This window comes from Toxotes jaculatrix, chromosome 14, assembly GCF_017976425.1.
Source record: "Toxotes jaculatrix isolate fToxJac2 chromosome 14, fToxJac2.pri, whole genome shotgun sequence".
In the NCBI taxonomy this organism is placed as follows: Eukaryota; Metazoa; Chordata; class Actinopteri; family Toxotidae; genus Toxotes; species Toxotes jaculatrix.
Window position 1 is genome coordinate 9,012,373 of NC_054407.1, and position 13,722 is coordinate 9,026,094.

The 13,722-nt window shown below is 39.8% G+C and overlaps 3 protein-coding genes and 4 non-coding genes across 7 annotated transcripts; 1 reads left to right on the forward strand and 6 right to left on the reverse strand.

Annotated features, from left to right (window-relative positions):
- Positions 1-2,145: 2,145 nt before the first annotated feature.
- On the reverse strand, positions 2,146-7,208 carry eif4a2 (eukaryotic translation initiation factor 4A). Its single transcript, XM_041055439.1, has 11 exons — positions 7,142-7,208; positions 6,145-6,202; positions 5,892-6,024; positions 5,420-5,559; positions 4,822-4,990; positions 4,626-4,735; positions 4,145-4,288; positions 3,617-3,754; positions 3,395-3,484; positions 3,042-3,121; positions 2,146-2,946 (listed from the first exon to the last, which is right to left on the reverse strand). Exons 1-11 carry the CDS (start codon positions 7,168-7,170, stop codon positions 2,802-2,804), a joined length of 1,236 nt encoding a protein of 411 aa, XP_040911373.1. The 5' UTR covers positions 7,171-7,208; the 3' UTR covers positions 2,146-2,801.
- LOC121193845 lies at positions 3,854-4,036 on the reverse strand. The gene has a single exon (XR_005895329.1). It is a non-coding gene; the product is annotated as a small nucleolar RNA SNORA81 (small nucleolar RNA).
- LOC121193846 lies at positions 4,388-4,569 on the reverse strand. The gene has a single exon (XR_005895330.1). It is a non-coding gene; the product is annotated as a small nucleolar RNA SNORA81 (small nucleolar RNA).
- LOC121193847 lies at positions 5,114-5,188 on the reverse strand. The gene has a single exon (XR_005895331.1). It is a non-coding gene; the product is annotated as a small nucleolar RNA SNORD2 (small nucleolar RNA).
- LOC121193848 lies at positions 5,775-5,849 on the reverse strand. The gene has a single exon (XR_005895332.1). It is a non-coding gene; the product is annotated as a small nucleolar RNA SNORD2 (small nucleolar RNA).
- A 1,472-nt stretch (positions 7,209-8,680) lies between the features above and the next one.
- setd9 (SET domain containing 9) lies at positions 8,681-9,743 on the reverse strand. Its single transcript, XM_041055445.1, has one exon. It carries the CDS (start codon positions 9,723-9,725, stop codon positions 8,856-8,858), a length of 870 nt encoding a protein of 289 aa, XP_040911379.1. The 5' UTR covers positions 9,726-9,743; the 3' UTR covers positions 8,681-8,855.
- Positions 9,744-10,041: 298 nt separating this feature from the next.
- dcun1d1 (DCN1, defective in cullin neddylation 1, domain containing 1 (S. cerevisiae)) lies at positions 10,042-12,927 on the forward strand. The gene is made up of 7 exons (XM_041055446.1): positions 10,042-10,084; positions 10,786-10,999; positions 11,207-11,375; positions 11,645-11,775; positions 11,854-11,936; positions 12,031-12,127; positions 12,302-12,927. The coding sequence occupies exons 1-7, from the start codon at positions 10,052-10,054 to the stop codon at positions 12,376-12,378; spliced, it is 804 nt and encodes a 267-aa protein (XP_040911380.1). The 5' UTR covers positions 10,042-10,051; the 3' UTR covers positions 12,379-12,927.
- The last annotated feature ends 795 nt before the right edge of the window (positions 12,928-13,722 follow it).

Sequence of the window (13,722 nt, forward strand, 5' to 3'; positions counted from 1 at the left end):
GTTGTGTCACATTTGTTTGAAACTCCTGAGTGTAAAACTAGTAGGTGGACTTTTATTACTTTTGTACTATGCCCTTTGTTTTGACTCTTTATGCTTAAGTAAGATAATCATTTTCTTTCTCAGTCTAGGATCCACATATACAATTGTAATATTAGTCAGTCTGTGAAATCCAGGACTTGTGGATTACTGACACAGGACTCTTGTTATGGTCAGTTATAAAATTCAGTAGAGTTTCCAAGTAATTTCATTGTCTCTTTTTTTGTGAAGCTACAGCCTGCAACTGGCTAGCTTATCTCAGCATTAAGACAGGGAACAGTAAGCCTGGCTCTGTCCAAAGGTAGTGAAAGCCAGGTTACCATCGCATATAACATCACATAAAACATCACATATAAAATGCACACTTTGTATCTTGTCAAACTATCCACTTTAAAAAGTGGCTTGTCTGCCAACCAGCTTAAATTCACAGAGATGAGGAGAAAGAGGCTGAACAGATCTGTACACGTCTTGGATAGCATCATAGATTTCCTTCCATCATGTCAGGATTTGGTGTTTAAACACTGTTTAAACACCAACACCAGACAACGAAGAACAGATGACAGGGTGAAAGTGGGCATCATATAGAAGATACTGTGTGGGAATCAGTTGTACAGAAAACATTCACTGTTCTTATCTGCAAAACACTACACAAACTACTTTACACACTGTTACTGAGGGGGTAGGATGGACTTAAATATTCCTTGTAATGTATTAAATGTAAATGATTGTTACTTATGGACACATATTTTTGGAAAATGCCCAAGGATACAGACTTTTTGAGGAAAACTGGCAGATAAAGCTTTTATTTTAAGAAGAAATAAGCGGTTTATATAGTGTGTGTATGACTGTACAACCGCGTAGTCGGGACATGAGTGCATTTCCCCAACCCACTCATTCAACGGTTTGTAGGTTTAAAAAAAACAAAGCCCAACTCACCCAATACCACAGCCATCTGGGGGATGTGATGTGGCATGACAGTACTACAGCCTTCTCATGAGCAAGACCAAAATTACAAATATGTCTCTTGTACGTGTGTTTGCACAGTTAGCAGGTATCATCATTTAATTTCCTGTGAGACTTAAAAATGGAGTATAACAGCAGGGTCACAAAATGTATTCAGCTCAGTCTTATTTGTTATTTGTTTCCACTATGGTTAAATGAGGATTTTCCATCACCATACCGTACCTGTGTGTACTGACGACTGCACTTACGTAAACAAACCACAGCATTTCTTCAGCACCACACGAGGCTGACAATACCAAAAAGGAAAGGTATCAAATTCAACAAAATTTTATTCCACTGATGGAAAATTGAACCTCATGCAAATGAGGGTCTGACAGAGAACGTAGTCCTGGCATGTTAAACCCCGCAGGCTGAAGAGGATTGCATTTACTTTAGTACAATATTGCACATCTAATTGTGTATACAGGTCTTGAGGAGTAACTGCTGCATGTGTGAAAAAGTAGCCTCAGGTGGTTTCCCTTCAGGCAGCTTTAAACCAGCATTAACATTGCAACATTATTGTGATTTACAGATAAATAAAAAATAAAAGTAAAAAATAGATCCAACTTTCTGACCAAAATGAACCAAAATTCAGTCAGTCCAATTATATTAAAAATGTTTATTTGGTTTTGATTCTACCACAAATCTGACACATTGATGAATAAAATGTTTGAAACATGTCCTTTATCATGAAAATGTGCTCTGCATGAATGTGGTTATGGAAAATAGGTGCATTGAGGGATGTGTCATACTGTGTGTTTGAAGATCTCTACTTTTTGTCTTGTTGCTGAGCTTTTAACTTAAAATTACATTTGGCAGTTTTTTTCAGAGAGAATACATTCAAAATTTCACTTTAGACTTTGGTTTGCCTCAGTATTCTAGGATGAGAACTTGCTGCTGACTCACCAGTAGGTGGTGCTGAGTCACAAATCTTCCTCAGTTGTTGTCCCTGCTTCACTTCAACACTGCCATTTCAATTCCAGTTACTTAAAGACTGTGCCCATCAGCAGCAGGGTCACTCAAGTTTTTGCCCAAGTACTATAACTAGATCTTACAGCACAAACATATGTGGACACTAGTACTCCATAACAGACAAAGCAAGTTTACTTACAGCAATTTCTGTTTATTAAGACATTCATACAATTCTGGGGAGGAGGAAATCTGAAAAGTAGTCAGGGGAGGGGGGGTAGCAATATACTCTGGTAAGGGTAAAACCACGTCAGCAAAATATGGCCAACCAGTGAGGAATTCTGATAGAGCAAGTGGGATAAAAAATATGATACATTTAAATTAACACATTCACAAAAGATAACAAAAAGCAAGTGAATCTACAGTATAACATGACAAGTGCCTCTATTAAGCAGGCCCACGATACATCGCACATATGTTAGCATAACATAATTTGCAGACTTTATACAGCACTTATACCTTTTAGTCCACAAGTAAGTTACTAAATGGTGGAGAACATCGAATACACGCATCTTAATTGAACATGGAAAGAAATACCTGATAAGGACCTTAATGTTTACAGACCCCATGGCTCTGTAGCTCCAACCAGCCGTCTGTCGAGGTTAGAATCTACAACTGTCCAGGAGGGACCACCATAGAAGTCACCTCGCTTTTAACACATACCAAAAATTCTGATCCAAGGTTTAGCATTGAGAAGTTTTTTCCCCCTCGAATAATATAAGCACAATGCAAGTGGACGATCGCTATCACTGCGTTAAAAAAAAAGAAAAAAAAAAGAAACAGAACCTCAGGGCTCAAATCAGGTCGGCCACATTCATAGGCATCTCCTCCACAGTTGTATTGTAAAACGTCTCGATGTCTCGAAGAATCCTCTTGTCCTCCTCAGTGACAAAGTTGATAGCAACTCCTTTTCTGCCAAAACGGCCACCGCGACCAATTCTGGAGAGAGTAAAGAAATGAGCCACATTAGACTCACACTCACGTCAGACTCAGACTGAGGTGCACATTTGGTGCGACGCAGGACTCTGACCTACCTATGAATGTAGTTCTCTCGGTTTGTAGGAAGGTCATAGTTAATGACCAGGGAAACCTGCTGGACATCGATCCCACGAGCCTGAGAATAAGAAACAAAAGGCATTTCAATTATATTCTAAGTCTAAGAGACAGAGGACTGGAACACTGTGTACTTGTTAATGTCGCCCGTGTATAAGTAGCAGATTCCTACATTAGAAGAACCCACTGTGGAGCACGAGCCCTAATCTCCCAAAAGTTTAGTCTGCTTGGTCATTTTAGGACTGTTGCAGGATTAACAACATTTTGGGTTTTCACTTGATTGATCATTTGACGTTTCTTATATATTGCCCATTAACGCCCCCCACATACTAACCAGAAGATCAGTTGTGATCAACACTCTGCTTGAGCCAGACCTAAACTCCCTCATGATGACATCCCGCTCCTTCTGGTCCATATCACCATGCTGCGAATGGAGAATAATTTTAGTAAGAGAAATGTGAAGCATGAATACTAACAAGCCTATACAAGCAAAAAGTGAATTGTTCTAATATAACAGTTAGAGTAGAGAGGCAGGCATGCAGAGAATGGCTCGTACCAGAGCAGAGACTGTGAAGTCTCTAGCGTGCATCTTCTCAGTCAGCCAGTCGACTTTTCTCCTCGTGTTGAGGAAGATGACAGCCTGGGTGATGGTCAGAGTTTCGTACAGATCACACAGGGTGTCCAGCTTCCACTCCTGGAGACATCCATGAAAAACAAGTAGTTATGCCAAGTACTGAAAGTGAACAAATCGGGGCGGTTATCAAGCATTCATATTAAAATAAAGCAGAAGCTGACATGTAACACAGGATCTTGAGACAAAGGACACTGGACATTAAGAAAGAGGTCCATCCGAGCCTCATTTCCGATACTGTGCCTTTATTTCCTTCCCTGGTGTACCCATGCTTACACGGCCACATGAGCTAAGTCTGTGAGGCTTGGCTCCTGCAGTTTTAGCAGGGTGCTTTAGAGAGAAGGGAAATTTATAACATTCATAACAGTATGAGAATTATTATTATTACTTATTTTTTTTAAGAAAGGAAGCTAAAATGTTACTGAATAAACTGTTAGTGACAGGTAAACCCACCTCTCTCTCCACATTTATGTAGAACTGCTTGATACCCTCGAGGGTAAGCTCTTCTTTCTTCACCAAGATGCGAATGGGATCTCGCATGAACTTCTTGGTCACCTCCAGCACATCTGCTGGCATGGTGGCAGAGAGCAGGACCACCTGAAGAGAAAGCATTACATGTTACCATAAGACTCAAGAGACTATCACCAAGTTAAAATATGATGCAGTTTAAAAAGTAATTGATTTCAATGCAGACCTCACTGTGGCACTGCACCTTGAGAACGAGGCCAATGAACATTAAGAAAGAGGTTCGACCACATCTCATTTTCAGTACAGTGTACAATTATCTCCTTCTGTGGAATACTCTGCTAGCATTATTGCATGAAACAGGTCAAATCTGGATCACACAATTATAGCAAATTTCTGTTAATACAGAAGGGCATCACATTTAACTGGTCAACTGTCAGTGTTGTGTCTGTATCTAACAGATACTTACTTGAATGTTTGTGCTCAGTTTCTGGAAGATCTCATAGATCTGGTCTTTGAACCCTCGACTCAGCATCTCATCAGCCTCATCCAGAACAAACATCTTGATCCATTTTGGGGCTGTACAAGAAGTGTGGCGTTAGAAGTCAAAAAAAAATAAAGTTGAAATTAAATTTTTCCTTCTGAATCAGACCTGTGATACTTACACAGATGTCTCCTATTTAGCATGTCATACACACGTCCCGGTGTGCCCACCACTATGTGAGGGGCCTCAGCCTGGAGCTTCTGTATTTCGCTACGGAGATTGGTCCCTCCGATGCAGGCATGACAGGTTGCCCCCATGTAGTCACCCAGAGCCAGAATTACCTTCTGGATCTAATCAGGGGAAATTGGGGAAGAGAAAAAAAAAAAAAAACAAAACACAACAAACTGTTTCAGGATAACGTGGTACACATGGAGTGGCAGGACATGCAAACTCAAGTGTAGAATAACTGTTCAAAGTGATCAGTAAAATAATAGGAACTCTCCATTTCAAGAGTCAGTCCCAAAAGATGGTATGCCATCATATCACACAGTTTTCCACACAACACAAAGCACAATAATTTCAATGAAGCCAGATCACCTTTTAGACCAATGCAGCCATGGACAGAGACTACACCAATCTTAAGAGGATATTTTGTTTCAAATTTTCAGAATTTTGACAAGTTTAAAAAAAGGGTACCTTATCACTTGAATCAGTGTCCTCAATATGCTGCCTAGGTCTGAGACACTGATGAGGTTATCGTGACCTCAGGAACAGCATACCTGCTGAGCCAGCTCTCTGGTGGGAGCCAACACCAGAGCCTGAGTCTCCTTCTGCTCTATGTCCAGCTGCTGCAAGATAGAGATGGCAAACGTGGCCGTCTTGCCAGTGCCTGACTGGGCTTGGGCAATGACATCATAGCCTAATGGCAAGGGAACACAGATTATTACTTGAAATACAAAAAAGATTTATTCCAAATCAATCGTAACACAGAATATGTCAAACACCGGTACAAATGTTTGCCTCTACAAAATCTGACAAAATCATGTTAAGTCAGACTGTCTAAATGCAGTTAACAGACCATATCAGACATTACAGGTTATTGATGAGTTACCGATGAATCAATTTAACAATATTGAGTGATCAGTGGGAAAAAAAAGTTATCCCCATTAATGGGTAAGTCCCGAAAGATGGTTAAGCATCATTTCACTCAAATGTCTGCAATCCACTTCTAAGTAAATTTAGTTTCTATACCTTTGATGCAGGGAATGATTGCCCTCTGTTGAATGGCAGATGGTTTCTCAAAACCATATGCATATATTCCCCTGAGAAGAGTCTCCTTCAGGTTCATATCATCAAAGTTGTCTGTAATCTCGTTCCAATTGCTCTGGATAGTAGGAAACAATAGCTTGTGAGTGACAGTGTGCATGTACATTCAGTGAAGATCGTTTAATCTTTTCCAGTAAATTCTTTGAAAATAATTTATGGGGTCTTCTCATGCATTTACCTCAATGACACCATCAGGCTCCATTCCATCTGGCCCCCCATGGTCTCTATCTCTTGAGCTGTTGACAAGAGAAGTGATATGGGTCAAATTACACTTGAAGTCAAATTTGACATCATATCACCACCACAAAGAAGGAAATGGAAATCTTGCGAAGAAATTACTGAATACAAACTAGTATGACAAGTAGTTCATTCATACCACGTGTCATGACATGAGAAGGCTGTAATCAGACTTGTCAACGCTGTCAAGCTGCTCCACAGATAAAACCTCCTATTTCACGTTAACTTTGGGGAATTAAAACGTAACTGCTACGTCAAATATGTAGTGAGCTGGTTCACGGTGGTCCGGGTTACGCCCAGAGTATCTCGTTACAGTCCGGGGCTTCGCTGGGCGCACGTGTCAAATTCCACGACCGGGGCTCAACTACCTGCCCCTCAGAAAATTCCAGATTATGTAACCTCGAAAAGGCCGGCTCACACACCCCCCGTAATTCTTGTTAACTATAGTCTCAAAAGCTATAAAGTCACATCTGTACGCGTTCGGCAGGTCTCAACATGGAGCTCCCCGTTAGCCAATATGTCGGACAGTTGGGCCTGTGCTGCCAACGGTGGCTCCTGCTGCCTGAGAACTACGCCGAGCAGTAGCCTTTCCCCACGGTTCTTCTGATTTACACAATCGCCGGCCACGACAGTAGAAAAAAATGTTGCTTAAAGAATAGATACAGGTCTTGACACGTTTTACATTAGTCGCTACAGTTATAAATCACGTTTGATCCAAAACGGCTCGTAACGGTAATTTGTAACTGCGGTGTAGCTGGGCAGCTAACGTCACAAAGCTAACTGTTAGCAACCAGATCGCCCTGACAGCGGTTGGGGCCTAACTAGCCAGATAATAACTAATCCGGTAACATACACAGTACATACCAGCGTGGCGCGCTTACCTATACCCCGATGTCGAGTACTGTTTGAAAACATATGACCCAATTATAATATTTTACCTGTTGTAATCAGCAGAATCGCTAGACATGATCCGTTCCCAACTTCAGCATGCGACTGGAAAGATCGCTAATGGCGATGCCAACTGCCTTTATGCAGCCGGACTATTTTCACTGATGAACTCAATGTTCGGTTTCGTTGACAGTGCAGTTGCAGTTGACGGACTTAATGTTTGGATCACACCACATTTTATTCACCATCTGCTATATACAACAATGCATGTCTATAACCGATAAAAATGTGAAAATTGTTTAAGACTATATTTCTCGGCGGAAGGATATTGCAGTAATAGCTGGTGCTTGAGCTGCTACAGTGTCCCTGACAGGTCAAAACTCGTCCTGACAAGGTTGTGCAACGTTTTTGGAGAGAGGGTTCGTGTGAGGCCGATACATGTGGAATTCATGTAATAAAATGAAATGTAAACCATTAAGAGCAAAAAAGAAAATGTTGTAGTCTCCATAATCATTAAACACTGTTCACTGGGAGGAAGTTTAGAAGATGCAGCAGTGAATGCAGTGTTTGGAGGCAGGTTTTAAAGCTTAAGAGTAACTGACAAGTATACAATCCCATACGTGACTAGTGTGTGTAGTAGACATCCTTAAGAAACTTGATTGGACAGCCAAACCTCTCTTACCAATCACTTCTTTTTCAGGTGCTGTTAAAAGTCTTTTTACAGCACAATGTGAGACAAAATCAGGGTAAGGTAAAATTCCAACTTAAAGTAATTACATTGCTTTTTCTCTCCAGTTTCCTTTCACCCTCTTTTTCACATGGATCTGTATTGCACTATAATAACAGACATGACGTATTTGTCCAACTCTTCTTGTGTTTGATGTTACCAGTTGGTTATTATTTTGTACAAAAGACAACTTCTTTAGAATCAACTTAACTGTATTTGTGTCTGAAGATTGTCCCCTCCACTGCTGACCCTCTGTGTGCGAACTTAACATTGATCCCTGAATGAACAAATAATGTGCATGGATTTCGCTGTGATATTAAAGTTAGAACACTTTTTTTTTTTTTTTTTAAACTGAGCTTGTAAGTCACTTTGCAAGTTTCCATTATTAGGCCATGGTGGTGCTTAGTAATTAAGCACTGCTATTCAAGAATTGTACGATTTTTGTACTTTGCTTGAATAGTTCCATTGTATATTTCATAGGGAAATATCGATTTGTTCAGTCCACTCGACTTATTTGACAGCTGGTTACTAGTTCCTTTAAAAGTTAAAGTTTTCATCCAAAACATATGAACACCTTTATGCACTGTTATAGATTAAACTACTTAACAGTATAAGCTCTACCTCTATAACAGCATGTTGTAAACATGAATAATCAGTAATCACAATCTAATTACACAAAATATATATTTTTTAGTTAGTTAACAAGACTATAATACCTTTATTTAAGGGCTATTCTGGAGCCATCCATCCATCTTAGCTACACCACTAATCTTGGATTTTTCTCTATATTCATGTATTACCCGTCAAAGCAGTTTTGTTTCTTGCATATTACAATAAACCACATAAGACATACTTTGCCTTTATTCTGTAATGAGTATTGCTGAGTGTACAAAGAGAATATTTTTGAAAATGAGTTGCTTTGCCATTAAATATGAAAAACGATAACAATGTTGTTTCATTTTAAATGTTTCAGTTTCAGAAATGTTCATTTTCTTCAGTTCTGACACCAAGGAAGGCCAGTGGAGTGCATTTTGATTCTAATGCACAATGGTGTAGTAGTTGGAGAAGAGTTCCTCCCCTGCAGTAATGTCTCTGAGTGATACAAGGACAACACAGCGCAGAGGCCTCTGGGTGTCCCGGCTGTAGTTTACATTAGGGAGATATTGGTAGAGCTCAATGGGAAAGTTGTCTGGCACATCATACTCCTGGTAGCACACGTTAGCAGGCCACTCGTTGGAGCAGTTGTTCACATATTGACCCACAGCAAGTGGATTTTGTGGAGTGGCGGTCAACCAGCTGGTGTCACTCATCGTGAAGGGCCCTATTCTGTCCCTGCCACTGCATGACTTGAACACCATTTTGGAGATGCCTTTGTCATTTCCATCAATCAAAACACCATCAATGCACCTGAATACAAAAGGGTTTCTGATGGACTGGAGGAGAATAGGCTCATAGGCTTGATAGACTGTGCCAGGGTACATGGCAACTGTAGTCCCTATGGGTACAAATCCTTTGGTGACAAACACTCCAGTTCCGGCAAAGGGCAAAGTGCTTGGCTGCCGGGCAATGCAGAATCCCAGAGACTTTAACATGGCATCATGTCCACTCAATGTATTTCCTCCATACTCCTCCACACTCTCTTCTTCACTTGTTACCTGCCTGAGAAAGTGAGTCGCAGCTGCTTGGAGCTCCCCGTGATTAGCCCCATGACTCCTCAGCAGGACTTTGAAGAGCTTCAGTAGGCTCAGCGAAACCTCCTCATCTAGGATCAGCTTGTCTTTGGAGCGCTCCGTCACCTGCCGCAGAGTTTTCTCATTTCTAGAAAGGTTCAGTACAACCCAAGGCACAAATCTGTGTCTGTACGATTTCCATTTGTCCAGAAATCTTTTAAGAACAACTCTAAACATCCAGACAGACGTCTGACAAGTCGTACACGAAGAAATGAGCTTATTTTCAAGATTTCTGCTGTCACTTCCGACAATTGGCTTCAAAATAAAAGAAAAACACTCATGTTGACATTTCCAAATTCGTTTCAGAAGTTTTGAACTTTGATAAAATGTTACAATACGGCACAATATGTTGTATGATTGACAGAAAGCGAACAATTTAATTATTTACGGAATGCTATAATCGAGGAGCGATTTATTTTGTGATTTTATTTTGAAGAGCTATATTTCAACCGGAAAAACGGTTTATGTGACTCGTAAAAACTTTACACGCATTAGCCAGCTGGATGGGAGGAGGGAGTCGGGCGAAGACAAACATGGTAAGAAATGACTCTTTTTATTCTGTTGCCGTGATGCAATGCATGTAAACACTGCTCACACACATAAACTACCACTTTGAGGTGACTATATAGTGAAAAAAGGCGTATTAAAAATCCAACATTCCCTTTATATAGTGAAAACAAACGTAGCTCTCTTCGTTAGCGTTAGCCAACTAGCTCACGGTGAGACTAGTCAGCTCGCATAGTTAGCTAGCTTAGCTTGCTAGCATTTAAGCCAGCTGACAAACAATTACACATTCTGCAACAACGTTAGCTATGATATCTTGTCAACAGGGTTTAAGTCTAGGTGGTTTGTCTGGTATTCCCATAATTGTAAACATATCAGACAGCTAACACATTGAAAGTCGGTCACTACTGTTATTATCGCATGTTTTTGCTAGTTCTCTAATGGCTATTATTTAGATGTATTTTACCATGGTTCAGTGTTTATGTAGCTAATAACTAGCCTAACCGTCGTGGTTGTTATGTCCCGTTTTGGATGGTAAAAGTCCTGCAGTCATATTAAAGTTGTTGTTGAATTATTCATTCTCTAACAATTGACAACTTTAACTTTAGTTAGTGCAATTAGAGAAACGGTGTGTTTGATTGTGTTGTTGCTGTTCTTTACATTAGTCCAGTCGTATATTATAACAACAACAATGCTGTTGATTTTTGTGTGTTGGGTGCCTGTCTTTGTGCAGAACAAGCTGAAGTCCTCACAGAAGGATAAAGTTCGCCAGTTCATGATTTTCACACAATCCAGCGAGAAGACCGCATTGACCTGTCTGTCACAGAATGACTGGAAACTAGATGTTGCCACGGACAAGTTTTTCCAAAATCCAGAGCTCTACGTGTCAAATCTAAAGGGAGCCTTAGACAAGAAGAAACTCGAGCAACTGTACAACAGATATAGAGGTATGGAATGTTTTTTTTCATTTAGAAGAATAAAGCACCACTACAATTCTCAAGGCAGTTTTCAGTTTGTTAAAGAGTTTTATCAAAAGTAGAGTAATAAATCACACATTGTAACAAATGAAAATACTTTTTTTCCATTGAAAACACTTTTCAGATTGGCTGTGAATCAATAGTCCATCCAGTCACTTTTCACACTTTTACCCCTAGATCCCCAGGATGACAACAAGATCGGCATTGACGGGATCCAGCAGTTCTGTGATGACCTGGGTTTGGATCCGGCCAGTATAAGTGTCCTCCTCATAGCCTGGAAGTTTAGGGCGGCAACGCAATGCGAGTTCTCGAAACAGGAGTTCATGGATGGCATGGCTGAACAGGGGTGAGAGTATATTTTTCAGATGGTACAAACAAGAGAGAACAAACTTTGTTCTGTCCTGGAGCTGCTCCTCTGGTTTCTGTGAATTAATGTTTATGTCCAACATTAATTCACAGACCACAAGTAGTATTATAGTGTAATGCTGTATGCCCTTACTTTCTGTTTGACAGATCAGTTATGGACACGCAAATCTTACTAATTACTTAGTTTTAGGTTAAACACAGATTAATGTAATACTAACAAAACTAACAGCTTACTTAATGTTTCCCCAGGTGTGACAGTATAGAGAAGTTAAAAGCTCAGCTGCCAAAGATGGAGCAAGAGTTAAAGGACCAAGGGAAATTTAAGGACTTTTACCAGTTTACATTTAATTTTGCCAAGAATCCAGGCCAGAAAGGTTTGGGTAAGAGTCTTTTACTGCTCGTCATACTTGTTGTTGTTGTTTTAAATGTATATTGACCTATTTTTGGTTTTCTCACAGATTTAGAAATGGCAATTGCATATTGGAATTTAGTACTGGCTGGAAGATTCAAGTTCCTGGACTTGTGGAACAGGTTTTTAGTTGTAAGTTTAAAAAGTCAAAACACACTTGAGACTTCTATAAAAATGAAAATATTTCTCATTGTGTTGCTTCAATTTTGCCCTACATCTTTTGCAGGAGCACCACAAAAGATCAATTCCTAAGGACACTTGGAACCTCTTACTAGACTTCAGCACAATGATCACAGATGACATGTCGAATTACGATGAGGAAGGTTTGTATAGTGCTCACAATCAGCTGTGTGGAAACATCCTTCACCCATAGTCGTTCCCTCAAAACCTCTAAGACTGGTTTACATAATATTGAAATCTCACTATTATCTCACTGTTATGTCTTCAACCATGGTGGAGTTAGTTTATTCAGTTTTGTTTGTTTGTTCCTTCAATAGGAGCATGGCCTGTCCTTATTGATGACTTTGTGGAGTTTGCACGGCCACACATTGGGACCAAAAGCACGGCAGTTTGAGGGCTGCTCTCACTGAAGGAACATCCATGTATCCATGTGAGGTTTCCACAAAACAGAGAGCCCTGTTAATGGAGGACAAGGGGACCACACTGAGCTGAGAACTATGTTGCCTTTTCAACCCTCAGGACTGAAATATTTTACACAGCAGAGACTTTATATATATGTGTGTGTATGTACATATATAAAAAGGCATATCTCTTTGTTGGTCAACTTGTGGTGGTTTGGAACTTTTATCTAAAGTATTGGGCTTTTTGTGTGCGCTCAAGCCAACTACAGAGGAGCCACCATTTTTGCCCACATGTTTGGGCTCTGCTCAGAAGCAGGTAGATAGACACACTTTTGAATTGTAAACACGAGGGTTTGCAAGGGGATGTCGGTCTTTAAATACTGAATTTTAACACTCTTGTGTGTATTCCTGATTTTGCTTTTGTTTTACGATACATTTGTGTGACAAGTTAGTATAAAACATTGATGGTAATTTTTTAAGCATAATGCTGTTTGTTTAAACACAAATGTATAAGGATAAAATAAATGTTTCAATTTGGTATCTTTAAAGTTTTCAGTCCTCTGTGGATTTCTGTGTAGGAGAGAAGAACAGTAAGCCATTGGATAATGAATACTGTAAGTTGGTATGATTTAGAGCTTTCATAAATCTGAGGAATGTTTTGTGTTAAATTAGGTCTAATGCCATCCAAAATGGAACTTGTTTGTTCCACTCACTGCAGTACTAAATGCTGTTTTGTAAATAGTTTAGGAGAGGTCATGGTTTAAGATTAACAGGTAGTTTTCCCTCAACCATTACAATATTCTTTCTACTCAGAGAATCCTATTTAACTAATTTTTTAAGCTGAAAGCAGACCTTGGTCTTACAAACAGAATTTGAAAAGAATAAGGGACAACACAAAGTTATATCTTTTGATAGACTTAGTCCATTTGGGCGTCTTATAGTTGACCATGGTAATGTTAACAGACAAGTCCTATGAACTTAAAGGACAGCTGGTTTTGGATATGTCAAATTAATTCATTCTCATAAAAACGATCTGGTAAAATCAAAAATGATTAGCTTTGTCACCAGGGAGATACCACATGTAAAGGTTAAGGATATGAAGTAGTGAAATGGTGACTTTTCAACATACACTCTTTAAACTTATTTGTCATCTTTGTGTGTTGTATAGATCCAGTAACTTGCATGAGATATAATAATAGAATAACAATAACAATAGCAGTAATAATAGACTCCTGAAGCACAGCGGACAGGACAATGTGAAGTCTCGAGCCCTGCAGCATTCGTTGTAGTCTCGCGCTGCCCTCTTGTGGCGACAACACAGCAGGGCACGTGCGTGC